Source organism: Rhipicephalus microplus, chromosome 5 (assembly GCF_043290135.1).
Source record: "Rhipicephalus microplus isolate Deutch F79 chromosome 5, USDA_Rmic, whole genome shotgun sequence".
Lineage (NCBI taxonomy): Eukaryota > Metazoa > Arthropoda > Arachnida > Ixodida > Ixodidae > Rhipicephalus > Rhipicephalus microplus.
In genome coordinates, this window is record NC_134704.1 from 17,207,151 (window position 1) to 17,232,695 (window position 25,545).

Sequence of the window (25,545 nt, forward strand, 5' to 3'; positions counted from 1 at the left end):
AGTATAACCAACCACTATACATAGCCTTCATAGATTACGAGAAGGCGTTTGATTCAGTAGAAATATCAGCCGTCATGCAGACACTGCGGAATCAGGGCGTAGATGAAATATATATAAACATTCTGGAAGAAATCTACAGGGGATCAACTGCTACCATAGTGCTTCATAAAAAAAAGCAACAGAATACCAATAAAGAAGGGTGTAAGGCAGGGGGACACAATCTCCCCAATGCTATTCACTGCGTGCTTACAGGACGTTTTCAGAAGCCTAGAATGGGAACAGTTAGGGATAAGAGTTAATGGAGAGTACCTCAGTAACCTGCGCTTCGCCGATGACATTGCATTGCTGAGTAACTCAGGGGACGAATTGCAACTCATGATTACGGAGTTAGACAAGGAGAGCAAAAAGGTGGGTCTTAAAATTAATCTGCAGAAAACGAAAGTAATGTACAACAACCTCGGAAAGGAGCAGCGCTTTGCGATAGGTAATAGTGCACTTGAAGTTGTAAAAGACTATGTCTACTTAGGGCAGGTAATAACCGCAGAGCCTAACCACGAGCTTGAAGTAACTAGAAGAATAAGAATGGGGTGGAGCACATTCGGCAGGCACTCTCAAATTATGACAAGTAGATTGCCACTGTCCCTCAAGAGGAAGGTATATAACAGCTGTATCTTGCCGGTACTTAGCTACGGAGCAAAAACCTTAAGACTTACAAAGAGGGTTCAGCTTAAATTGAGGACGACGCAGCGAGCAATGGAAAGAAAAATGGTAGGTGTAACCTTAAGAGACAAGAAGAGAGCAGAGTGGATTAGGGGACAAACGGGAGTTAAGGATATCATAGCTGAAATAAAGAAGAGGAAATGGACATGGGCCGGGCATGTAGCACGTAGACAGGATAACCACTGGTCATTAAGGGTCACCAACTTGATTCCCAGACAAGGGAAGCGGGGTAGGGGGAGACAGAAGGTTAGGTAGGCAGATGAGATTAAGAAGCTTGCGGGTATAAATTGGCAACAGCAAGCACAGGACCGGGTTAACTGGCGGAACATGGGAGAGGCCTTTGTCCTGCAGTGGACGTAGACAGGCTGATGATGATGATGATGATACCTTTCATTCACATAATAAACAGTGTTTAAACGAGGCCAGCAGAAATTAAAGCAACATGATAACCTTTACCCATCATACAAAATAAATATGACCCACACTGAATAAAAACCCCACCTCAGTTTGAAAAAGGCCGTGCTTTACTTTCTACTAGAGGGACATGGCCACCAGGATGTAGGAACAATGCAGGATTCAGCACTGAAGTCTGCATTGCAGTGCTGGCCTACCGGGTCAGCATCATGAGCTGCTCTGAGGGCGTTGTTGCAGTTCCTACAAGCAACTGCAGACTTTGCTACAAACTGTGCATGACTGTTCATGGACAACGGTGCTCTCTATAGTGCTTGGATAGTGCTCCACTCACATTTTTTTTTTTCCTTTCTGTCACCAACTCTTCTTCTCTTTCACTCATTTACAACCCTTTTTTCCTTCCCAGCACAGGCAAGTCGGAGTCTTCTGGTTAACCTCCCTGTCTTTCCTTTATCTATCTCTCCCTCAGCAGTACGTGACACTCTGTTGGCCACCCAGAGAGAGAGAGAGAATTAAACTTAATTTGCGACCAGGCACGCATGTAAAGTGTAAGCAGAACTTTCAGTAAATTGCCTCAACTAATGGCAATTACTTTGAATACACCTTGAAGCACAATAAAGATGCGTTTACAGCAAAAGTCCATCTTCTGCTGCTAACCTACAATGAGCAAGATTGTGTGTACAAATCATCATCATCATCATCAGCCTGACTACGTCCACTGCGGGACAAAGGCCTCTCCCATGTTCCGCTAGTTAACCCGGTCCTGTGCTTGCTGCTGCCAATTTATACCCGCAAACTTCTTAATCTCATCTGCCCACCTAACCTTCTGTCTCCCCCTAACCCGCTTGCCTTCTCTGGGAATCCAGTTAGTTACCCTTAATGACCAGCGGTTATCCTGTCTACGCGCTACATGCCCGGCCCATGTCCATTTCTTCTTCTTGATTTCAGCAATGATATCCTTAACCTCCGTCTGCCCCTTAACCCACTCTGCTCTCTTCTGGTCTCTTAAGGTTGCACCTACCACTTTTCTTTCCATTGCTCGCTGCGTCGTCCTCAATTTAAGCTGAACCCTCTTTGTAAGTCTCCAGGTTTCTGCTCCGTAGCTAAGTACCGGCAAGATACAGCTGTTATATACCTTCCTCTTGAGGGATAGTGGCAATATACCTGTCATAGTTTGAGAGTGCTTGCCGAATGTACTCCACCTCATTCTTATTCTTCTAGTTATTTCAATCTCGTGGTTCGGCTCCGCGGTTATTACCTGCCCTAAGTAGACAGAGTCTTTTACAACTTGAAGTGCACTATTACACTATCTCGAAGAGCTGCTCTTTTCCGAGGTTGTTGTATATTACTTTCGTTTTCTGCAGATTAATTTTAAGACCCACCTTCCTGCTCTCCTTGTCTAACTCCGTAATCATGAGTTGCAATTCGTCCCCTGAGTTACTCAGCAATGAAATGTCATCGGCGAAGCGCAGGTTACTAAGGTACTCTCCATTTACTCTTATCCCTAACTGTTCCTATTCTAGGCTTCTGAAAACCTCCTGTAAGCACGTGGTAAATAGCATTAGGGAGATAGTGTTCCCCTGCCTTACACCATTCTTGATTGGTATTATGTTGCTTTCTTTATGGAGCACTATGGTAGCAATTGATCCCCTGTAGATTTCTTCCAGAATGTTTATATATACTTCATCTACGCCCTGATTCCGCAGTGTCTGCATGACGGCTGATATTTCTATTGAATCAAACGCCTTCTCATAATTTATGAAGGCTATGTATAGTGGTTGGTTATATTCTGAGCATTTCTCTATTACCTGATTGATAGTATGAATGTAGTCAATTGTTGAGTAGCTTGTTCGAAATCCTGCTTGTTCCTTTGGTTGATTGAATTCTAATGTTTTCTTTACTCTGTTAGCAATTACCTTTGTATATAGCTTGTATACTACAGAGAGCAAGCTGATTGGCCTGTAATTCTTCAAGTCCTTGTCATCTCCTTTCTTATGTATTAAGATGATGTTAGCGTTCTTCCAAGACTCTGGTACTCTTCCCGTCAGGAAACACCTCGTAAACAGGGTGGCTAGTTTTTCTAACACAATCTGTCCTCCATCTTTCAGCAGATCTGATGTTACCTGATGCTCACCAGCAGCTTTGCCTCTTTGCATGCTCTCCAAAGCTTTTCTGACTACTTCTATCATTACTGATGGGGTGTCATCTGGGTCATTGCTAATTCTTATAGTATTAAGGTTGTGGTTGTCTCGGCTACTGTACAGATCTCTGTAAAAATCCTCCTCTATTTTAACTATCCTATCCATATTGGTAGTTATTTTGCCTTCTTTGTCCCTTAGTGCATACATCTGATTTTTGCCTGTCCCAAGTTTCCTATTCACTGCTTTGACGCTTCCTCCGTTTTTCAGAGCGTGTTCAATTCTCTCCATGTTATACCTTTTTACATCGGATACCTTACGCCTATTAATCAGCTTCGAAAGCTCTGCCAGTTCTATTTTGTCTGTTGTACTTGAGACTTTCATGATTTGACGCTTTTTAATGAGATTCTTCGTTTCCTGGGAAAGCCTGCCAGTGTCCTGTCTAACTACCCTGCCTCCAACTTCCACTGCACACTCCGTAATGATACTCGTCAGATTATCATTCATTGTATCTATGCTAAGGTTAGTTTCCTCACTAAGAGCCGAGTACCTGTTCTGAAGCGAGACTCTGAATTCCTCTACTGTCCCTCTCAGTACTAGCTCATTGATTGGCTTCGTGCGTACCAGTTTCTGTCGTTCCTTCTTCAAGTCTAGGCGGATTCGAGACCGTACCATTCTATGGTCACTGCATCGTACCTTGCCAACCACTTCCACATCCTGCACGATTCCAGGGTGTGCACCCATTATAAAGTCTATTTCGTTATTATTTTCGCCATTAGGGCTCCTCCATGTCCACTTGCGGTTTTCTCGTTTTCGGTAGAAGGCATTCAAAATCCGTAAATTATTGCGTTCTGCGAATTCTACTAGTAGCTCTCCTCTGGCGTTTCTAGTACCGATGCCATAATTTCTTACTGCCTGGTCTCCACCCTGCTTCTTCCCTACCTTTGCATTAAAGTCGCCCATCACTATAGTATACTGTGTTTTTACCTTACTCATTGCCGATTCCACGTCTTCATAGAAGCTTTCAACTGAAGCGTCATCATGGCTGGATGTGGGCACGTAAGCCTGTACCACCTTCATCTTGTATCTTTTATTCAGTTCAATTACGATATCTGCCACCCTTTCAATAATGCTATAGTATTTTTCTATGTTGCCAGCTATGTTTCTGTGAATTAGGAAACCCACTCCCAGTTCTCTTTTGTCTGCCAAGCCCCGATAGCATAAGACGTGCCCATTCTGTAGCACCGTATAGGCCTCATCTGTCCTCCTAACCTCACTGAGCCCTATTATAACCCGTTTAACATTCTCTAGCTCCTCGAATAGTACAGCTTGACTTGCCTCACTAGATAAGGTTCTAGCGTTAAACGTTGCCAAGTTCAGGTTCCAATGGCGGCCTGTCCGGATCCAGAGATTCTTAGCACCCTCTGCTGCGTTGCAGATCTGACCACCGCCGTGGTCAGTTGCTCAGCTGCTGGGGACTGAGGGCCGTGAGTTATTTGATGTATGCATGTGGTAGGTAGTGGCCAGATACTGCACCAGGGTGGCCAATCCTTCTCTGGTGAGGGAGTGCGTTCCCGGCGGTGGTTACCGGTGAGGCCGCACTCCAGGCCTCTTAATGCAGTTCCATCACCACGTGGAATTTTTTTTTTTATCCGGTTCGGAACTGCGCGGCACCGGGATTGGAGCCACGGACCTCTTGCATGCGAGGCGGAGGCTCTAACCACTACGCCATCGCCGCACTTTTTTTTTGTACAAATCAGAAGTTTGCAAATAAACTTGCTGACATTGACAACTTTTAGTCTGTACAAACCATTGAATTTTCATTCTACTAGTTTTGACATTGTCGTCGAACATTTGAACCGTGTGTGCCCGTGTTACCAACGGCGAAAATTTTATTTCGTTTTATTTATATATTCGCTTACTCCTCTGCACTTCATGCTTCTCCTCTCTACTTCACCAAGCACAGTTCGCTCGCCTTCCTCCTCCTTTCCGACAAGACTTTTCGCCTCTCCCACCCCACGCTCTAACTTCCTTCACTCTTTCTCTCCAAATTATGCATTCGCTTTTCCTCGAACCTTCTGTACTTTGTAGTTGTGTGGCTACAAGTAATATTTCTAGGCACTATAGTGACCAAGGAGGTTTAAATAAATCTTGCTGGAGCGGAGCAATGGGCTGCAGTGAAACCATGGCGGCCATTTTGCCATAGGCAAGATACGGTAGCTAAAGCGTGCCCGCCGCTTCTTTCCGCCGTAGTTTCTAACGGTTATGGAGGGTATTAAGTGGTAAATTCTTAATAATAAGAAGTCAAATGGCAAACAAGAATACTGTACACCTTATTCTGTTTCTCTAAGCGTTTTCCTTGCAAGCATGCACATCGACGAAAGGTATGCAACGCTGTTTTTTAAAACGAAGCATACTAGTGGGAGCTTATAGCTCACTTTCTCGGCATTCATTTTCTTGTACATTTTTTTTCTCCATGTGACGGAATTTTATGCATAAGTAGATTTTGACTCCGTCCCCCCCCCTTTTTTTTGCATGGAATACAAAAGTGGGTGTCCCATTCACATATACAAAAGGTTCATCAAGAAAAAAAAAACATGTATGTATGAGAAAAAGCTGCAGTGAGCTCCCTTCCCCCCTATTCTCAGAAATGGGCATTTCATTCTTCATCCCTTTTATTTTAGCTTGAGAATAAAGCCTCGCTCTTTTGGTGCACTACAATTTTTCGGTGGTAAAATTTTATTTTGGAGCTGTTTTAGCTCCCCTTAGGAATTTGCTAAGACACGTTGCCGGGCTAGTTTTCATTTCTTCTGTGTCGTCCACTGTTACTATATATATATAGCATGTGTGATCGTAAACAAAACAATAGTTGCAAGTTAGCACTGTGTGTGTGTGCGTCTCTCTTCTAGTGTCCTTGTCGTGGTGCGCTATATACCCTTATAAATGATGATCCCCTTAGGAAACACGAACCATTTTTTTTTGTAAGAGCTGCCAAGTAGTCGATGCGACTCTCACATCTTCAAGTTGAATACAAATAACGGTGTGAGTATCCCCCGGTTATGATCCATTTCTTTGCAGTTAGTTGCACCCCAAGCATTGCACAGTTCAGACACTGGTTTTTGCTCGCTGCACTTCAAATAACAAAATAAAAGGCATGACTGTAAGAAAAAGACGGGTCCCCATGTGTTGCCCAAATAATGTTAACTACCCTTGTGGTAGAGAGTTTAGCTTGAAATTAACATGACCAAGAAGCAGGGGCGTATAGCCAGGGATTGACACACCAGCCCCTTTCCCTCCCCCCGGCCCCCCGGCCCACCGAAATTTTTTCGCCATGGCCAAGAGAGCGAAAAATTGTGATTTCAGTGCCCCTCCCGAAAACAACAAAAGCCCCCTCCCCCTACCCAAAAAAGAAATTTTCGGCTACATAAAGTTTCTGACCGGGGTAGTAGGTAAAGATGCATAACAGCTCACAGCGCACTCATTTCTTCTATGTAGTGCACTGTGAGCTATTCTGGCTACGCCGTTGCCAGTAATCAAAAACTAAATGGCGGAGACTCCTATTTAATTTCAACGAATAGTCACAGGTGTGTTATTTCCCTTCTCGCTTACCACTCTAGTGGTATCAACAAGCACAAGGATGTGTACAATAGACATTGCAGGTATTTTAAAAAACGCCAATTTAGTTATTTTTTTTTTTTTTACATTCTGCAGCCCTGTGCTAATGCAGGAGTGGGGTTATCTAGTGCAAAAAAGTAGCAACAAAATAACAATAAAACACATTATAACAATAAAGGAATTAAGCTTTTGTTACATAATCATTTTCCACAAGAATGGTAACATAATCATTCAGGGGGAGTGATCGAATGTGACCAGGTAAGCAATTCCATAATTCTATTGTTCGGGAAAGAAACTATACTTTAATGTATCTTTGCGTGCAAAATAAGTAGCAAGATTGAGCTTGTGGAAGTTACGGGTAGAGGAAGGCTGAGCAAATGACAAAAAGGCTGTGTTTGAAATGCGATATGAATGGTTGATTATGTTGCGCAAAAATTTTAATGATTCTACGTCACGATCTACTGAAAGAAGTTCTAGCTTTAGTTCCTGTAATGCTAATGATGGTGAGAAGTAGCAGTCGCACCTGCGAAAAATGAAACGGGCAGCTTTCTTTTGTACTGTTTTTAGCCTGACTATGTCGCATTGTCTGTAAGGTGACCACACCGTGGAGGCATAATCGATGATTGGGCGAACAATAAGAGATATATACATTAAAAGTTTAATATTTTCTGCGGCTTTCTGCATTGTTTGATGAAGATATTAGGAAAACGTTAAATATTGAGGCAATGTGAGTAGACCATGAAAGATCATGAGTGAATGTGACACCAATATATTTGTACTGCATAACTCTTGATAAAGGGAGACCATTGAAAGAGTATGTTGCAATAATCGGCATTACTTTTTTTTTGTAAATGACAGAACAACAGTCTTTTTGAAATTAATGCTCATTTTCCATTTTTCGTACCAAGCACATTTTTCGCAACTAGCCCAATCAGTAAACTTGCGGGTCCTAGTCCAGTCCAGTTGTAACAATTCAACAAGTGCCTCTAAATTATGTGATCACTGTATTTTTGGTACCGGTCATCCCTTCATTAAGTGTTGAACAGCACACCCCGAAGTGCTCTGGACATTTTGGTCCTTAAGAAACCCACAAGAAAAAAAAAAAAGAATAACCGTGAGATATGTGAATACAGCTTGAGAATTATATCAACATGTGCATGTGTTCCGGCATACAGTTTTCATCAAGCTCGAAATATGATACTCACAACTGACACATTACCCCAGGAAACCTTTTCGCTTGACCTATGTAGACTTAAGAAAGGCACGATGTATTCATTACACCGGCGAACATTTGGAACGTCTGTGCGGCCGCAGCCGCTCAGATGTTCCAAATGTGACGACAGTGCAGCTCTGGCCGACTGGTTCGCCCTACGCCATCTCCTGACACCGACAAGAGCTCTTTCTGAGTGGTGCCCCGTCCTCGGATTATTGCGACCGTGTCTATCTTTCCTATCTTCTCCTTACTTCCGTATGTGGCTGTCCTAGCTGCCCCTATCTCCATCTCTATACCTTTAATTCCTCCCTATCCTTTTAATCCCTCATTACCCCCAACCCTCGTGAGCTACTGTTGAGGTGTCCTTCCCCTGGAGACAGTTACGGGGCTCGCTTTTATCTTCTTTTCATTTACCTCCCCCCCCCCCCCGCAGCCGCTTGATTTGCGGAAGGCGCGCAACTTAACCTGAGGGTCACCTCCTCCACTCCAGCTCACACCTACCCGAGTTTATGCGCACGGTTTGCACTGGTAGGTGTTCTGTGGTAACGCACACTGAACGGAAGCAAACGTGAAAATCACTTTTTTGCACTCGTAAATGCCCATAGGTTGTAAAACATTTTTAAAAGTCCCGGTGTTCAGAAACGAGACAATTAGCTGAAACTATGATGATGATAGGTGTTTTTTAACAATCACTGTTGAACTAACGTTGTAACTTAACTTCTTTTAAACAAAAGTAAAAACAATAGTTTATAATTTTTTAATAACTACACAGTTTTAAAAACATTTCATTATGACCATAATTTTAGGAAACTTTTTTTTCGACATTGCGGAATCGCCACTGACACCACAACACATGGGCAAGGTTCCATTTGGCGTTGCATAAATCTGTTGCCAGACTTTGGGCTGGTTGTTGCCAGGCTGCCGCTAAATTTGGCAGAAAATTTTTCTCCTGTAGTTGTGGCTTCTTTGTAAGAGTTTGGTGCTATCCGCGGAAGCGTAGCGTCCCCCGTCGTAGCGCGCGGTCGACGCGACACGATCAGCTGAGAGAGAAAAAAAAGAAAAGTAAAGGCGAAGGGGGGCAGCGCATCCCCTCCTGCGACTCTAATCAGTTTTCCCCGTAATCCCTAATACTGAGACGCGATATCTTAATCGCACAGCTGCGTACACAGCAAGAGAACGCGCCTCGACTTCTGTAATGGGAGGTTTATTCCGTTAATTAAAACGGCCTCTTAATTGCACAGCAGCGCCGCGCTCGACTTCTGCTAGGCTCGGTTCCTTCCGTTAAATAAAACGGAATTGAAACGGCCTCTTAATTGCACGGCAGCACCGCGCTCGACTTCTGCTAGGCTCAGTTCCTTCCGTTAATTAAAACGGAATTGAAACGGCCTCTTAATTGCACGGCAGCACCGCGCTCGACTTCTGCTAGGCTCAGTTCCTTCCGTTAATTAAAACGGAATTGAAACGGCCTCTTAATTGCACGGCAGCACCGCGCTCGACTTCTGCTAGGCTCGGTTCCTTCCGTTAATTAAAACGGAATTGAAACGGCCTCTTAATTGCACAGCAGCACCGCGCTCGACTTCTGCTAGGCTCCGCACCGAAGTGCACCGCGGATAGCACCAAACTCTTGCTAAGAAGCCACAACTACAAAAAAACTTTTCTGCCATATTTAGCGGCAGTCTGGCAACAACCACCCTTTCAGTCTGGCAACCACTTATGCAACGCCAAATGGAACCTTGCCAACACATGTTTACGTTCATGCACGTTCGCAAAGTTTGCCCGAATTAACTCGAAATTTACGCATTTTTTTCTAGCTTACTTTAGCAGTACGCTGCTGTAGTGGTCATTGCCTTGCACAAGCGACTGGCGGCGACAATCAATTTTTGTTTACGCTAATGTAAATTGTACTCGCCCAAGAGCCGGTGTGCGTGAAAAGTCGAACGTCGTGTTGTCGTTTTCGCGAAGAAAGCTTAAAGCTACTTTCTCACCATGGCCGCATCGCTTGAAGGGTATGTCAACCGTATCCTTTGTGAAGTTGCTTTGTCTTAGTATTTAAACGCCTGATACAGTTGGACTGGCGCCAATGCGGGAATCGGTGTGCATACTCGCGCGTTTGACCTCACGATTTCACAACCGTCTCTCCTCCCGAAATGTGCATTTTGTTGTCTTCGTGAAACGTGTGATGTGTTTTCTCTCTTCTACGTGTGCCCGCTAAACCTCCCTGAGTGTGCACGCGTGTTCAGTGCGTCTTCCGAGCACAAAAGAACGTCAAAACGGGCCGAAACCCCACAATTTATTTTATTTATCTATGTATGAAAACAGTATGACAAATGTAGGTTCCGTTAAAGACCATGTGAACACATTCTGTTAATACATTTGCTTTTGTTGCAAAGTGTTTTCATTTCCGCGCGCCGCTACCTTTTCTTTATAGTGTGCTTTGCCGTAGTATGTCGAACAAACCAAGCATCACCTATCTTGCTCTTTGCCAGACCCCCATAGTATGAGCGGCGATGCTATATTATCAGGAAACAGAAGCCATCCCATGTTGCCATTGTATACGATCCACACTGTACGTGCCAAAAAACACATTTTTAGTAAGTGGTCCTTCAAATGACAGTGTCAAAAGCAGCATTGCATGGTTGCCTGAGAGCTTGTGCTCTTGTTTTAATCGTCGAAAATAACTAGTTTAGATGAAACAATGTTTGAAATCCAAGTAGTCATGTTTTGGCGTGGCTATAACATATAGATGGTTATCCTCTCGCATTTCCAAGGTGAACTTGTGAACTTAGCATCGAAGCTCGGGCGTGTTGGTTGAACATTGCAGGGAACGCAGTGCAAACGAAGACTGGGACAAAGAAGGGTGATTCACACTGTGCTGACTTACAACAGTTATTTCAATGGAAGGGAATTGATTGATTAGTGGGGTTTAATGTCCCAAAACCACCATATGATTATGAGAGACACCGTAGTGAAGGGCTCCGGAAATTTCGACCACCTGGGGTTCTTTTATGTGCACCCAAATCTGAGCACACGGGCCTACAACATTTTTGCCTCCATCGGAAATGCAGCCGCCGCAGCCAGGATTTGATCCCGCGACATGCAGGTCAGCAGCCGAGTACCTTAGCCACTTGACCACCGCGGCGGGGCCAATGGAAGGGAACGATGAACATTTATACTTATGCCGGTAACATGCGTGAGAACCAGAGAAACTGACAAAAATTTTTCACTGAATATTATACATAGTGCAAACGCCACTGCACACAATGGTTTGTCAATCAAGACCCGTTCAAGTATGATACCTCACAAGATGAAAGGGCTATTGAAGGAGTATTGATGCATGTGATACCAAACTTTCTGAAGATGTTTGCCTCAATGATTGCACGTGTCAACTGAGAATTATGTTTAGCCAGAGCTTAGATTTTGTGTGCTCCACCCTTCCATGTCCCCGTCTTTTTTCGCGCTGTATTCCCCAGTGGTGTAGCCAGGTGGCACCCCCCCTCCAATTTTTTTTTGTCACGGCATGCAAACAGAAAAATGGCCGTTTTAAAAAGGTTCCATCCCCCCCCTTAAAAAAAAATAGGAAATGTCTGCCTGCATCCCTGGTATTCCCTCCTATTTACTTGTGGACTTTTCACTGACCAATATCGGCAGATAAATTCATACTAGAGGACTCATATAATGGATACAGCTGTTTCTTAGTGCATTATTACTGATAAAATATATCTTATATATCTTACTTGCCTCCCTTGCATATTTTCAAAGGTGCAAGATGATTTGTTATGTTGTAGCATAAGTTCTCGTTCCGTGCTAAAAATGATTTGTGTCACGAGAGACTTAAGGTATGGTTCAACCTATGCAAAATGTATACATAGCTTTTGCGCATCACCACACACAGCCAAGAGTTTTGGAGGTTTGAGCTGTAAAGCTAACATTTATGTAGCACACTTCTTGAGTGCTACAAAAAGACATTTTCAATCTGTAGACAGTGTTGGCATGAACATGCAAGCCAAATATTATGCCATTGCATCACAGTTATAGCGTACTGAAAATTGTTTAAACTCTTTTGGTGCTACAGGCCTGCATGAAAGCTGGCAGGGGGCAGTCTCTGGGGGATTGTTATCATAAGTTCTATACCTGAAGCATACTGCTTCTGTCAATAAGGAAAGTGTGGAAAGAAAGTGGCTTTGCCGGTATAGTGGAGCCAGAACAAGGGATTTAAAGACACAGGCAAATGAGAAACGCGTCAATGCTCGGTAAATGTTCGGTTTGGCGCACCTTGTGCAAGCTCTCCTCTAGTGGCCACATTTCGTTATCATCTTGCTTGAACGAATGTTCAACAGAAAGTGGTGGTTGTTCTTCTCACCCTTCATATGCCAATGGCAGCCTCAAGAAGGTACCTTAATGATGTAAAATACAGGACTTAGCAAAAAAAAAATGTAATGGGCTTTTTATTATCATTGGCAGTTTCACAGGTGGGAGGGCATGCGTACAGGCGGAACGAGATAAACATCAGACTTTTTTCATTTCTACGATTATTTTTAAAACATTCTATGAAAATAACACTTGTTGAACTAGTTGGTGCATTGCATCATGAAGCTATATTCAGTCAAAAAGCAAAAAATGAACATACACAGGACACGGAGAAAAACTGATTTCCTGTCTTATTCTTCGTTTCCTGTGTATGTTCATTTTTTTTGTCCGAATATATTTTCTTGATTCTATGGGGACATTCATTATGAGGCATCACATTCATTCCATTGGATTTTGAGTTTTCAGGAAAAGTTGCAGGGCCCATTCCTTTTGTTCCTGAAGCCGAATTCTCATGAAAGATATTGATGTTCACTGCCACGCTTTTTTTTTTCTTGACCTGTTGTTCAGACACAGTATCGATAATTACTGCTGATGGTCGTCACATTGTGGTAAGTGCTCTCAGCTGACATCACAGCTTCTGTATATCTCCGTTTGTATGCTATTGCATTAGTTGTAAATTCTTGGCATCAAAATACTGTACAAAAAGCACGAATGAGTGACAAACCTGAGGAAGTTTTAATTGTATAAGTCTTTGGCAGTCTTTCTTTCAGTTTTTTATGTGTCATCCTACTTTGGTACCTGCCCCAAGCACTAGATGTGTGTTTTGCCTAACTTGTGAACATAGCTGTACTTGTGTTCAGTTCTTGAAGTGCAGCTATTGCAAAAAGAGTCACCTTTCCTTGTGCATCGGAGGACAGTGAAGGATTTAATTATACTTCATGTTCTTGTCAGTAAGCGTAAGCTGCCTCATAAGAGAACAGCAAATGTATGCATACATTAACACCTGATTTCTTTTTTTATTAGCTAGTTAGAGTGGTAAAGGCATAACAGTTTCAAACCATCTGTTTCCAGGGCACACTGAAAGGCTTCGACCAGACTATTAACCTAATACTGGACGAAAGCCACGAACGTGTCTACAGCTCTGACCACGGTGTCGAGCAGGTGCCCCTTGGATTGTACATAGTGCGAGGGGACAATGTGTACGTATCTGGTGAAACAGTTGGGGCATGTTAAAGTGGCGCACACTGGTTTAATGTCTCACTGCAATCACCTTATGGTATTGAAATTGACACTGAGTATTCTTGGCCACATTAAGGAACACATGTACACTTGCAACACAAGAGTGCGTGGCCCCACGAGTTCAAAGATTGCACATGGCTTCCACTAGCCCTTATTTTCCTTACTAAATGTGTTTCTCTCACTTGGGTATCATCCCAAATAAGCAAAAATAATATTTAGTTGTTGAAATAAAAATTTGAGGACCCTAAAGCTTCAACTATAGGAGTTGAATGCAATAGCAACCTTCTGTTTCTAGGGTGTACTTCAACCACTTAGCGCATGACCCCTTGTCGAACTTTCTATGCACCCACTACGTGACCTTAAGAAAACAGGTGCGGTATAGTGTGTGCGTTTCGTATTGGGGAACTGGCTTTAAACCACAATGTCATTATGATGATCACATGTTATGATGCCCGATTCCAATGGATGCGTGCACCACGCAGTATTACAACAATATTTCATGTTGTATTGGGGAGCATGTATGTAGGATGCGTGTTAGTAAAGCATGTGCCACTTTCACAGATTTTCCAAATAGGGGAAGTTATTTTCAATGTATTCACTAGCAGATGTATGGCCGTGTGGTAGAACATCCACTTGCCATGCAACGACCTGGGTTCAATACCCTCTCTGATCCAGGATTTTTTATTGTTTATTTTATTTATATTGTTCTCGATTTTTTAGTCATGCATAAGATGATGATTTTTCACTCGCAACCAACTACACCGGTGCTGTAACTTCTGTGAAATGAGCTCATTAACTCTATCGCTGTAAAACAAGTTAAAGCCATGCGCAATATTTTTACTCGTGAGGTCACCACCCCTCTGTTGTAAGTCATGTTGAGCGCACCTGTGCTTGCCTGACACAGTGTAGTGGCTTACATACATTTCTCATAGATGAGAGCAGTGTTGCAGTATCATTGGCATTTATACCTCATTAACACTTTTGTAGAGCAGTAAACTTGCTTGTTATTTGGGCCTGTTGGTTTGCCTTTAGTGGGTATAACATTATCAAAAAAGACACGGACAGAAGAAGAAATGATTACAGGTGCACCTTTTGTTTCATTGTTTTGTCTTTTCTGTCCTGGTTCCTTATCTGCCCTATATCTGTTAGTTCAAGTGCAATTTTCAGAAACATCGTCAGTGATATCTCTGCATGTAAGCACGATTATCTTTACACATTACATCACCTAACCCGACCTAAGGAGTGGCGTAGAGAAACTAGCCGTGATATTGATCTCTTTACACACATTTTACTCTTTGTACATTTTCAGGGTTGTCGTTGGGCAGGTGGATGACGAATTGGACATGCGTCTAGACTTGGCAAACATGCGTGCCGAACCGCTGAATGCTGTGGTTCACTAGTCGCAGAGTGCGTTATTTTGACAAGGACCCTGGCAGCCTGCCTAAGCTGCTGCTTTAGGGCTGCTTCCATTGAGAAATAATGAGTGTTCTTTTCTTATTTCCTTACTTTGTCCCACATAGGGAACTAAAGCATGGTTGCAGCCATGCAATAACTAAAGGACACTGAAGCTCGTCCATAGCTTGTGTTAGAAAGAAATGTTAGTGGTGTACAGTGTGTAAAACATCAGTTTTACTGAAGATGGAATTTTAACAAGTTAATGAAAAATGAATAAACATGGGGGAGTCTTTTCTTCATTGAGGAAAATAAATTACCAGCTTCGTGTCAAATGTTGAAGTTGTAATTGGTAATTAAAGTTTCTTATATTATCATAACAGATAATAAAAAAAATCGATGTGCCTATGGCCATGAAAGTAAGTGCAGTTTAGTCAGTTTTTTCATTGTCCTGCAGAACTTGTCAATCCAGACTTCACATGTCCTGTTGTGTGGTTGGTCATTGAAGTGTAGTGCCCGCTCTGTGCAGTCATCTGAACTGGGTGAAGGCAGCGTTGTCAGTCAGGAAAGGTCACTGACATTGTGCAGCCTTGTTTCTTGCTGGATGGTGCATTTTTCACCCATCTATTGAACGCAGGGTCATCACGAGGCTTGTTTTCTTGCAAGCCGTTTTCACTTGTCATTTGCGCATTGAGGATTAATGCATCTCTTGCCACTTCAGCAAACACTGAGAGGTATCCTAGGACTAAAATGTCACTTTTTTTAGATAGGGTTCAGTGTTTGTTTAGCTCTTGTGGTCAACTTTGCTCCTTGTGTGTGTGTGTGTCAAGAGTGATATTCAAAGGGCCCCTAAACCCCCTCCGATATTTTCCCAAACATTTCAAGTAAACAAGCGCATCACGTGCAGAATGCAGTCTCGATCAGCGATGCCACACGCCACAGCGCTACTGGTAGCGGGCGTGCCACAATTTCGAAGAAGCAATAGCTTCTCCTTTCCGGTCCCCGCCACTGACATGTGTGACATCACCAGTGAAACTCGATGACGTCACCACTTTCGGTGCTTGCGATTGGCCGAACGACTACTGACGACTTCCCGTCACTCTGTAAACAGCTGTTCGCGCGCACCTTGCTGTTCTTGGTCGTGTTGCCGCTTGCGAGTTGACATCTGCGGCCCGTTATGCAACCGCCAAGTGGCTAACGTAGGGGCACGGGCCGGCACAACAGCAACAGCGGTTAGTCAACGATCAGTGCACCCAGATGACACACACAACACAGTTGACGGCGAGCTGGGGCGTCGGAGTGGCAGATCGCGGCAACCGGAAGTAGACGCTGTCTCAAATAGCGCGTCAGCTGTGACGTAAGCCACGCGAGATGATGAGAGACACTCAACTGACTCAGCGAGGAGGGGCCAAGCAGCCTTGGAAGAGGGTGGCGTAGGAAAAATGGAAAGAAGCGATCGTCATGTTTCGATCATCTAATGCGTGTGTCTCCGCTATTACGGCTCCGTTTCGAAAAATTCTCACTGCTACGTGTTCGTTGTAAACTCGAGCACAACTTCCTCACCTCAACTAAATTTCGACTGCTGGGTGGTTTAGGGGCCCTTTAATACTCCCTTATGTGGACAACAGTGAACCGCTTACAATGCTTTAATTTTTGCTCATCTAACTTATCAAAAGAAATTCCCTTACTGTATTCACTAAAATTTTGTGCTTGTATTGTCTGTTACTTTGTCAAAAAATAAAAAGGTTCTTATGGCTTTCCAAGAAACCTGCAAGCTGATATAAGCCACGTGATAATCACTGCACAAACGTGTGGGCGCTTTGGCTGATGCAAACCTGCAGTATTTTCATCCAGTAAGCACCCTACATTTACACTTTCACATAAAATATCCAGAAAAACGGAAGTTCTGTCTTTTTCTTTATGTAACTGGCTGATGCAAAATTAAAAAGCTATGTCTATAAAGAAGAACCCACAAGTTGTTTTATGAATTCATCGCCTAGGATGACGGCGTGCCTATTTTTGACATGTACTTCATATCATGCAAATGCTGTTTTTACATCTTACAAATTTAAAGCTGTACGAATGCCATGACGACTGCACAAACGCTATATGGTCTCGCAGGTTTCGAGCCATGAGGTGCACTTAGGCTTATGTGACTTTAGGTGAGTCGTGTTAACGCAGATTTGTTTGTTTCCTTAATCGTGCCAATTCTACAGAGATAAAGAGAACACATGGCTTGTGTACCTCTGTTTAAAAGGCACACCAGTGTTGATTTGACATTTTTGTATGATGCACCGGCTTTTCTCTCAAAGTTACGTTCCCAAGAGATATGTGAGGCCCCCTAAAGAAAAAGGTACAGCTTGAACAACTTTTCATATTAATTAAAACTGAACAGCAGGACTTGCTATTTATGTTTTTAAGCCAGTAGATAAAAGTGGGACTAATGTACGTCTTTTTCGTATGTGCTCAAACATAGGTACTCCAAATGACTGTCTGGGTGTGTTCGCAAACATACTCCGAATGGCAGTCTCTGCCCATGATGACAATGGGCAGAGAAAGAGTACACACACACTTTAGCACCTGCCTGGTTGTTGCCAGAAGCCACGATAAATTGGTAAAATTAATCATTAAGGCCAGGAAAATCATCAAAGCGGGCAATAAATGCCTTAGTGTGGCTTTCATTTCACTATCACCTGAAGAGTTGCATTGCTTGAATGTGACTACACATTGAGGGCCTGTAACAGTGCGTGGTGTGTATGTACATACCGGGTGCATTTCAATGTAAGCATTGCTAGAAGTGGCACTCTGTGTGTGTAGTGTTTCTCTGCCTGTTTTCATTGTCGCCAAAGTTGCCAGTTTTTCTTATAATATTTAGGTTTCATTTTTTCCAAGTTGATTGTTGAACTTTATAGTCGCTTGTCCCTATTTCTTGGCTTTATTGACATTTGTATGGTTATTTAGTGATCAGTATGGTTATTTTAGTGATCATCACAATCACCAATGCACGTTTGTCATTCACTAACAGCATGTTTGTCGACGACTAAGCAGTTGACTACATGGGTGTGTGCAAGGTTTCCCATCAAAGGGGGCAAAGGTTCATAGCACCCCCGCCGTCCTACTAAGTCAATGTATGGGGCAGACTTTGCGTTCGCCCGCCCCCATGTGCACACCTTTGGTTGATAGTTGTAGTCAGGTATATATTGGGGAACCAGCAAGTAACTTTAATCATGTGCTGGCAAATGTGCCTTCAATCATATGGAAACAGTACCCTGCAGGCGATGTTAACTAGTACCTACATGCTTTTTTCACAGCTGCCATTTTCACTGTACAAAACAATAAGGGGATTTTTTGAACTCCCCTTCATATTTCAGTGACATTTTTAATCATACGTGAGAACATTCTGAAGAATGGGCAAGCTCATTATAATCTTTCTGGTGTTGTGATGAGTATTCACTTGTTTGCTCATTAGCATCTGGCAACACGGGTCGTCATGCCCTTCACTTCAAGAATGCGCTAATATAAAACAAATGAACAGAAAAAAAGTTCGAAGGACATCTCGACTTATATATATATAAAAATAACACAACTACTTTCCTAATAGGTAGCACACCAGCGTGCCACATGGTATCGTAGCACTGTCCATGCACGGTAATGTTCCAGGCACTACTTGATCTCGTCAAATTTCCTTTTCAGGTCATTTTTGTAGACGAAGGTCCTTCCTTCTTTCTTGAATAGCTGCAGTGAGAAGCATCTGTTCAGGGACATTGAATTCATTGAGCATTGCTTCAATTCAGGTCAGCATCTCTGCTTTAATAGTAAGAATAATAAACACTGCCACTGAAGATATATAGATACATTAAGGCTCATTCTCATTGTGATGCTGTCACATCTGACTTGAAAAGATGTCATCATATTCAATGTTCTTGGCAGATGTTTGTCATATATAGTAGTACTATATAAAAGAAGATTAGTTTTTTTGTATTCTAGGTGTGCATGAAAAGCATTTTAAAATTTAGTATATTGAATCGTACCATCATCATTAATGTTAATATCTTTGAGACAGTGAATATTGAAAGAATCTGCTGCATGCAAATCATTGTAAGATAATCTCAAAAGTATGATAAACTTCATTCCAATGAGGATTGCATAACCATAAAACATACTTAACTTTAGATTAACAGCACTACAACGGGAGAAGGAAAGAAGGGACAAGACCACGCGCTGTTCCTGTCCCTTCTTTCTTTGTCCCGTTGTAGCACTGTTAATCTGAAGTTCAGCATGTACCAGTAAGCCCGCAATAACACTTCATATCATAATGCACAGCTTGTGTGTAGTGCAGCAGCTGGACACATTGCTTGCGGAGCCAACTTCACTGGCTATACCACGATCATTTGTTGTTCACTTCAGCCTACTGCACTTCAGCCTATTGTATAAACCACGTGCTCATTCAACTCATTAGCGATTTTTTGCGTCAAGATTTTCGTGCTGAAAAAACACTTATTTTTATTGCTGTTTGGGCATCTAATCAAACAACATTCTAATATTATTTAGATGAGCTATTACCATTGGCTGGTAGTTTGGATCAGCCGAAGACTTCAGCAAATTTAGCCTTCTATTGTAAGCTTCCTCAAACTTTCGGCGGTGCAGCATTTCGGTAATGCCTCTCCATGCCCTGCGTAAAAATGAAAGTTGATTCACAGTAAAATCAAGCTATGTGCAGGACCTAGCACTAAGCAAAGCCGCAGCATGGAATTGACGGGATAGCTAGGTTTCCGGCACTTCATTTTAGTTTTTTTTTTTCACAGTAAGGTCATGAATGTAATGAACATAGAAATTAATCTCTACACCACTGCTCGTAGCAGTACAAAAATAACTAGTAGAGCCTGAAAAATATTGAAATATTTGGTACTTATTAATATAATGTGCTTCTGCTGTAGCTTCTCAATTTAATTGTAGAGGGAATCAAACTTCTTTTTGGGAAACTCTTCATTGTCCTGCTCGAATTTCGCCATCGGCAATGATTGAGCATCGCGAGCTGCATGAAAATGCTTTCCCGTGCCCTCGCACGCGATCACGCTGAAAGTAAGCCGGGCTATCGAAAAAAAAAAAAAAGAAAACCGCTCAAGGTGTGGACGTGCGCTGACAAGTGTCCCCCTGTTCCCTATGCATCTTTCAGCTACCTCGCTGGTACGAAATAGCGCTTGAATCGAATGACAAAGCACTGTAACTCCGCTTGTACTTAACGGATTCTAAAAGTTTTGCAGCAGTCTATCCGTGAGGCAGTACGCTGTTTAACGATGCTATCGGATGATTACTTAGTAAAGTGTGTGCAGGGGGGGGCTCTTTGAGGGCTACTTTCAGTCGCTTCAGTGCCAACACACCTGAGCATATGAATCATTTCTCACTAGTGCTTCAAGGAGCAACTTGGATGCTTGATTAAACAACACGACATAGTTCTATGCTTAGCAATGTTGAAAAGAGTTACACTTATCCTGATAGACTCAATTAACTCATGGATTTGGTTTTAAATAGCCACTAACACAGTAGAGCACTTGTGATTGTCCTCTATGACGACAGCAGGTTCCCGCCGGGCCTGCTTCAGTAACTTTGAGTGCAGTATTTCCTTTGTCTCCTGAAACAGCAGAAAAAAATACATATGATATGTGCTGTTTAGCATCAAAAATTTTAAACTGGTCTATAGTTAATTTTTATCTTGAGGCAGGTTGTCTGGGCAGCATTACTATGCTGGAGGAAACACTACCTCAGCTATTTTCTCCACTGCTGACCTGAAGGTCGCGGGATCCAATCCCAGCCGCGGGAGCCACATTTCAGTGGAGCCGAAGTGCTAGTGGCCTGTGTACTTAAATTTAGCGGCTTGTTAAACCCTGCGTGATTGGAATTTCCATCAAGCACTTCCGTGTTTTGGAATGTGAAACCACCAACACTTTTTCTCACATTCGGTACTCTTGGTCATCAGGCTAGCCTGTTAGCTGCAACTGAATAAGGTGGCGAGTTGGGCTTGTTGGTACATAATTATGGCACACTATGAAAACAGGCACAACGGACAAAACGAACCCAAACGACGAGTGTAAGTCAGCGCAAGACTACACAGCGCATGGAACCCAAACGACAACGACGAGCGCTCGTCATCATCGTTTGTGTTCCGTCCGCTGTGTAGTCTTGCGCTGTAGTGGGCTGCAACTTACCATTTTGCCATGGCCTCATCTATTCGTCGCATGCAGCGGGTCGTTTCTCTGGCCCAGTATTACTCTACAACACGTACCGCATTCTCCATCTTTTACCAGTTTTTTTTTTGCTTTTCAAAAGACAGAAACGATCTTTTTGGCTCTTCAAATATTTCCAGGGGTCAGTTTCAAACGCCGGTCTCCAGTCTCTGTAACACGATACTCTGACCGGCATTCTGAACGTCTTTCATCATATTCAAAACGGTGCTTTGCATATTATAACACCTAATTCTGCATGAATTTCTGGCGTATCCCTGTCGTAAAATATTCACCGGGAAAGATGACCTTAATTTCAGTGCCAACTCCTACTTCTTTGTTTAAATCAATCTATAAGCATAGTGATCTATAAGCGCTCCTGATTCAGTTGCTAAGCCAATATGAAGTTGGTGGCATATGAGAGAGGAAGCTAAACTGTGTCAGCTGTAAAAAGCAGAAATTATATTTGGGTCTTTGTACATTTTAGAGGATACAAGTTAATAAGATGTGGAAACTCAGGCTTACATTCGTAATAATTCTGCACCGGAAATTGATATCAGTTAATTGGATATATATTGCAATGCCTGAAGCATAGAGATTTTATGTGTGAGTATGCAGCGTATGCGGAATCATAAATATTTAACAAAGAGTTTCTAAAAATAACACTTGCAAAATAGTGATGTCCCGTAGCCACTAGATTTTGCCATTTTCTCTTGAAGGAGCCCTGCAACACTTTTTCAACATGGTCAAAAAACTCTGATAATTGGTAGTCGAGGATCCGAGAACACGTGAGTCAACAATTATAGCGCAGCAGGCGGCCGGGAATTTACAATGAGTTCTCAAATTCAGCCAGAAATCCCAAATGACTGCGCCATAAACCCAAAGTCCACGGCTATTGGCTAATTTGAGCATCATGAGCTGCATAGCTACCGTTGCCGCCGTTGGATGCCGGCACGTGCCCGCGTTCTCGCTCAAGATGTTGGTAAACCGCGTATTCAAAGCAAAAAAAAAAAAAAAAAACAGCAGTTCCGTGTGCGAATACAACCGATGAGCAAAGCTCCTTAAAACTCGAACGCAAACGACATGCGCCCGATCTTGCTGCTGACTTTTATGGGTAGGGTGGTGTTACGTTTGGCCTGGCAGTTCGTCTGGGCCGACGCCATTGTGCGTAAGCCGGTCTACTAAGGAGGCTTTTAACCCCATCCGCGCCTAGTCTGCAAGACGCTGTCCTGTAGATGTTACAGGAAGCAGTCGGTTCTCAACGAACAGCGAGGGGACGGCGCCACTGTAGCGGGTCTCATTAAGTCAACCTCTCGACTCGGCTATTGTCATCTACGCGAGGCCATCGCAAAGCACCGTCAGTCCGGAAGCGTGGAAAGACGCCGAAGGAGCCGTTCTCAAGGATCGAGCGTTTGGACTGCCTGACGCTGAAAGCAGCATGGAGCGCTGCTGACGTTCGGGTTAGCGGCCATCTCCCCGGAGGAGCTCAACCTTTCCTCTCCGGACTCTACCTCATCGCCCTGCGGCGCCTTCAAGACGGGGGCCGGATGCGTCATTGTGTGGTGCGCTCGTGCTTCCATTGGACCATTGAGACTTCGTCCCCTGATTTGTGGCGAGAGTACTTACCGCCGCCTTCTTCGGATCCCGGTGTAGAGGAGACGGCGGGCCGAAACATTCTGTAAATCAGGAGCTGAATCGTGAGCGGAATCATGAACTGAATCTCTGTTGTACATTTTGCGGGATCTTCTGGATCCCTGTACAGTTCGTATCTTTCTTCTATAATGTAAATATATCTTCGTTCTACCTCTCTTAACGCGTCCCCTCATCGGCGAAGACCAACTATGTGGACGACGGCGGGAAGCCAGCTACATTAAAGAAGTCCGCCGTTCCTGCTATCGACCTTCTAACCCTTTACAAGTGGTGGCAGCGGTGGGATGCCATCATCAACCTCCTACCCTTTACAGTGGAGAGCGTGTGGGAAGAACGTTTGCTGGGCTCGTTGGCAGAAACGACTGAACGAGTGAGTGTGCGGCGCAGCGTAAGCCAGCCCAGGCAACGGACCCACCGTTGGTTGGAGTGGAACCCTGAAAATGCTACGTCGTTGAAGACGAAAGGGTCGAAGCAATGGTTTCGCGCGTTCGCCGGTTTGTGGGCAGAGACAAAGAAAGATGAAGAGGTGTGAGAGCGGCGATGCGGTGGGGTGTCGGCCTAAGGATCTTCACTCCTAAACAGTGTTCAAGGCCATGACGAACGGAAGCATTTCCCTCCCTGTGTAGCTTTCAATGCTAGTATGAAAGGAGAGACAGAGCTGAAAGTAGGCGGCGAGCTTGTAGCCCTGCTCGTACTTGACGGATTCTAAAGAATTTTTTTTTTTTTTGCTGCAGTTGATTTGTGGGGCAATAAGCTCTTTGATAAAGCCATTCGACAATTACTTGGAAAACTGCTGTAGGGTCCCTTTAAGTGCGAAAAACACAATGGAGTAAAAGGCCACGACGAACCATATTTGCCATATTTGTTCCTAGGAAGGTGCCCTTGTGAAAGGCTGCATGCTTGAAGGGACACTAAAGGCAAGTATTAAGTCGACGTTGATTGCTGAAATAGCGGTCCAAAAACCTCGTAGTGCTACTTATGTGCCAAGTGCATATTTTGAATTTAAACCACGTTTTAGTGGTCCGCATCGCGTTAGCGCACTTAAAATCCCCTGCCTGAAAGCGGACCGTTTTACGTCACTGTTGCCGTGCACAACGTTGGCCGGCTTTACTGCGTGGCGGCCGACACTAGCAGTAGAGCGAAATTAGTGGAAGGCACAGCAGCAATAATGGTCATTGAGGAATTTTCTGCTATCGCTTAGGCTATGGTTCTGCTTGCTTGGTTCAACTTGGCTCCGCTAGATGGCACCACCTATCCAGGTGAAAACGGAATTTTGGAACCACTTTTGATTTCTCGGTAAGTAAGGCACTGCTGTTGATAATATTACCGTTTTAGACGTTGTCATACATTGATCTTTCAGTCAGATAAATTGCTATTTGGCTTTTCGTGCCTTTAAGCAGCGTGTCTAACCTATAGATGGGCTGAAAGAAGCAAGTTAGAGATAGTAAGGAGTGCAGCTGGCATACGTTTTACACAGCAGAACGTTTGATATATGCTCACTGAAAAAAATATAAAAAAGTGCTTTAACTGTAAGCGCTAGAGAAACGCGTTAGCATTACATGCCACCGTCCACTGACATTACATTGCTTCCGATTAACGAAGTCTGTTTCTATTTCACTGCTGAGTTTCCAGGTCTATAGTCTCAACCTCACCTTGGTTCTTAATTTTATCTTATTTATTCCTTCTCGTACTTGAAACTTTTAGTTAGTATCTTTATCCATAATACCTTTCTAGTTAGCTTTGACTTTCGTGTCGATTACACTGGCTCACTACCTATTAGCATTTCCTGTATACGTCACACATGCTTCCGATTGGCTTCACCAAGATCGCGCCATTTTTCTCTGTGAAACTGCCGATGGTGACACGTTAAAGTTATAATAACAACTGCGTGAGGCTGGTTCGCACACTCTCACCCCGGACGCCCAGGAGGCCGTCACGCTGTCCACCCAGCGCCCGTGCAGCCGCACGAAGGGCCGATTCAAGACGGGGTTGTACACGTCGACTTGTACGTTGTGTCTCTGACTGTCCGGCACGGGAGCCTGCGACGTCAAATACAAAAAAAAAAGAAAGAAAAGTATAGCAAGTGGCATGCAGTGCTTAATGTACCCGATAGTGAGGGCACAGTCTTTCTTTTATTTTGAGCTCCGTTTTTCTACAAAAAAAGGAGCAATGTCAATTTAAGAAGGCATGTTAACAATTGGTTGATTACGCGAGGACAAAAAGTGTGGTGCTAATAGGACGGAGACAAAGTGTAGACGGTATACACGAGCGCCCCTGTATGTTCGTGCCCTCACTTTGTCCCCGGATTTTCAGCGCTACACATTCTTGTCCTCAAGTAGCGTTGCATGACCACACTACAACCTTTGAAATCAAAAGATCCAGAGCCCCACCGCGATGGTCTAGTGGCTAAAGTACTCGGCTACTGACCCGCAGGTCGCGGGATCCAATCCCGGCTGTGGCGGCTGCATTTTCGATGGAGGCGAAAATGCTGTAAATCTGTGTGCTCAGATTTGGGCGCACGTTAAAGAACCCCAGGTGGTCAAAATTTCCAGAGTCCTCCACTACGGCGTCTCTCATAATCATAATGTCGTATTGGGAGGTTATATTCCACATATCAATCAAATTGAAATATCCGGAT

The 25,545-nt window shown here is 43.6% G+C and overlaps 2 protein-coding genes across 2 annotated transcripts in view; one reads left to right on the forward strand and one right to left on the reverse strand.

The window, feature by feature from the left end:
• The first annotated feature begins 9,822 nt into the window (after positions 1 to 9,822).
• On the forward strand, positions 9,823 to 15,455 carry LOC119174940 (U6 snRNA-associated Sm-like protein LSm8). The gene is made up of 4 exons (XM_037426075.2): positions 9,823 to 10,114; positions 12,973 to 13,013; positions 13,477 to 13,604; positions 14,954 to 15,455. Exons 1-4 carry the CDS (start codon positions 10,084 to 10,086, stop codon positions 15,042 to 15,044), a joined length of 291 nt encoding a protein of 96 aa, XP_037281972.2. The 5' UTR covers positions 9,823 to 10,083; the 3' UTR covers positions 15,045 to 15,455.
• A 2,777-nt stretch (positions 15,456 to 18,232) lies between these two features.
• LOC119173991 (oxysterol-binding protein-related protein 9) overlaps positions 18,233 to 25,545 on the reverse strand; it is a 36,969-nt gene continuing 29,656 nt past the window's right edge. The window contains exons 18-21 of the mRNA XM_075894924.1: positions 24,821 to 24,946; positions 20,577 to 20,668; positions 19,600 to 19,708; positions 18,233 to 18,771 (exon numbers count right to left, since the gene is read on the reverse strand). Coding sequence (XP_075751039.1) covers positions 18,700 to 18,771; positions 19,600 to 19,708; positions 20,577 to 20,668; positions 24,821 to 24,946 — 399 coding nt within the window. The 3' untranslated portion in view covers positions 18,233 to 18,699. The remainder of the gene's footprint in view (positions 18,772 to 19,599; positions 19,709 to 20,576; positions 20,669 to 24,820; positions 24,947 to 25,545) is intronic.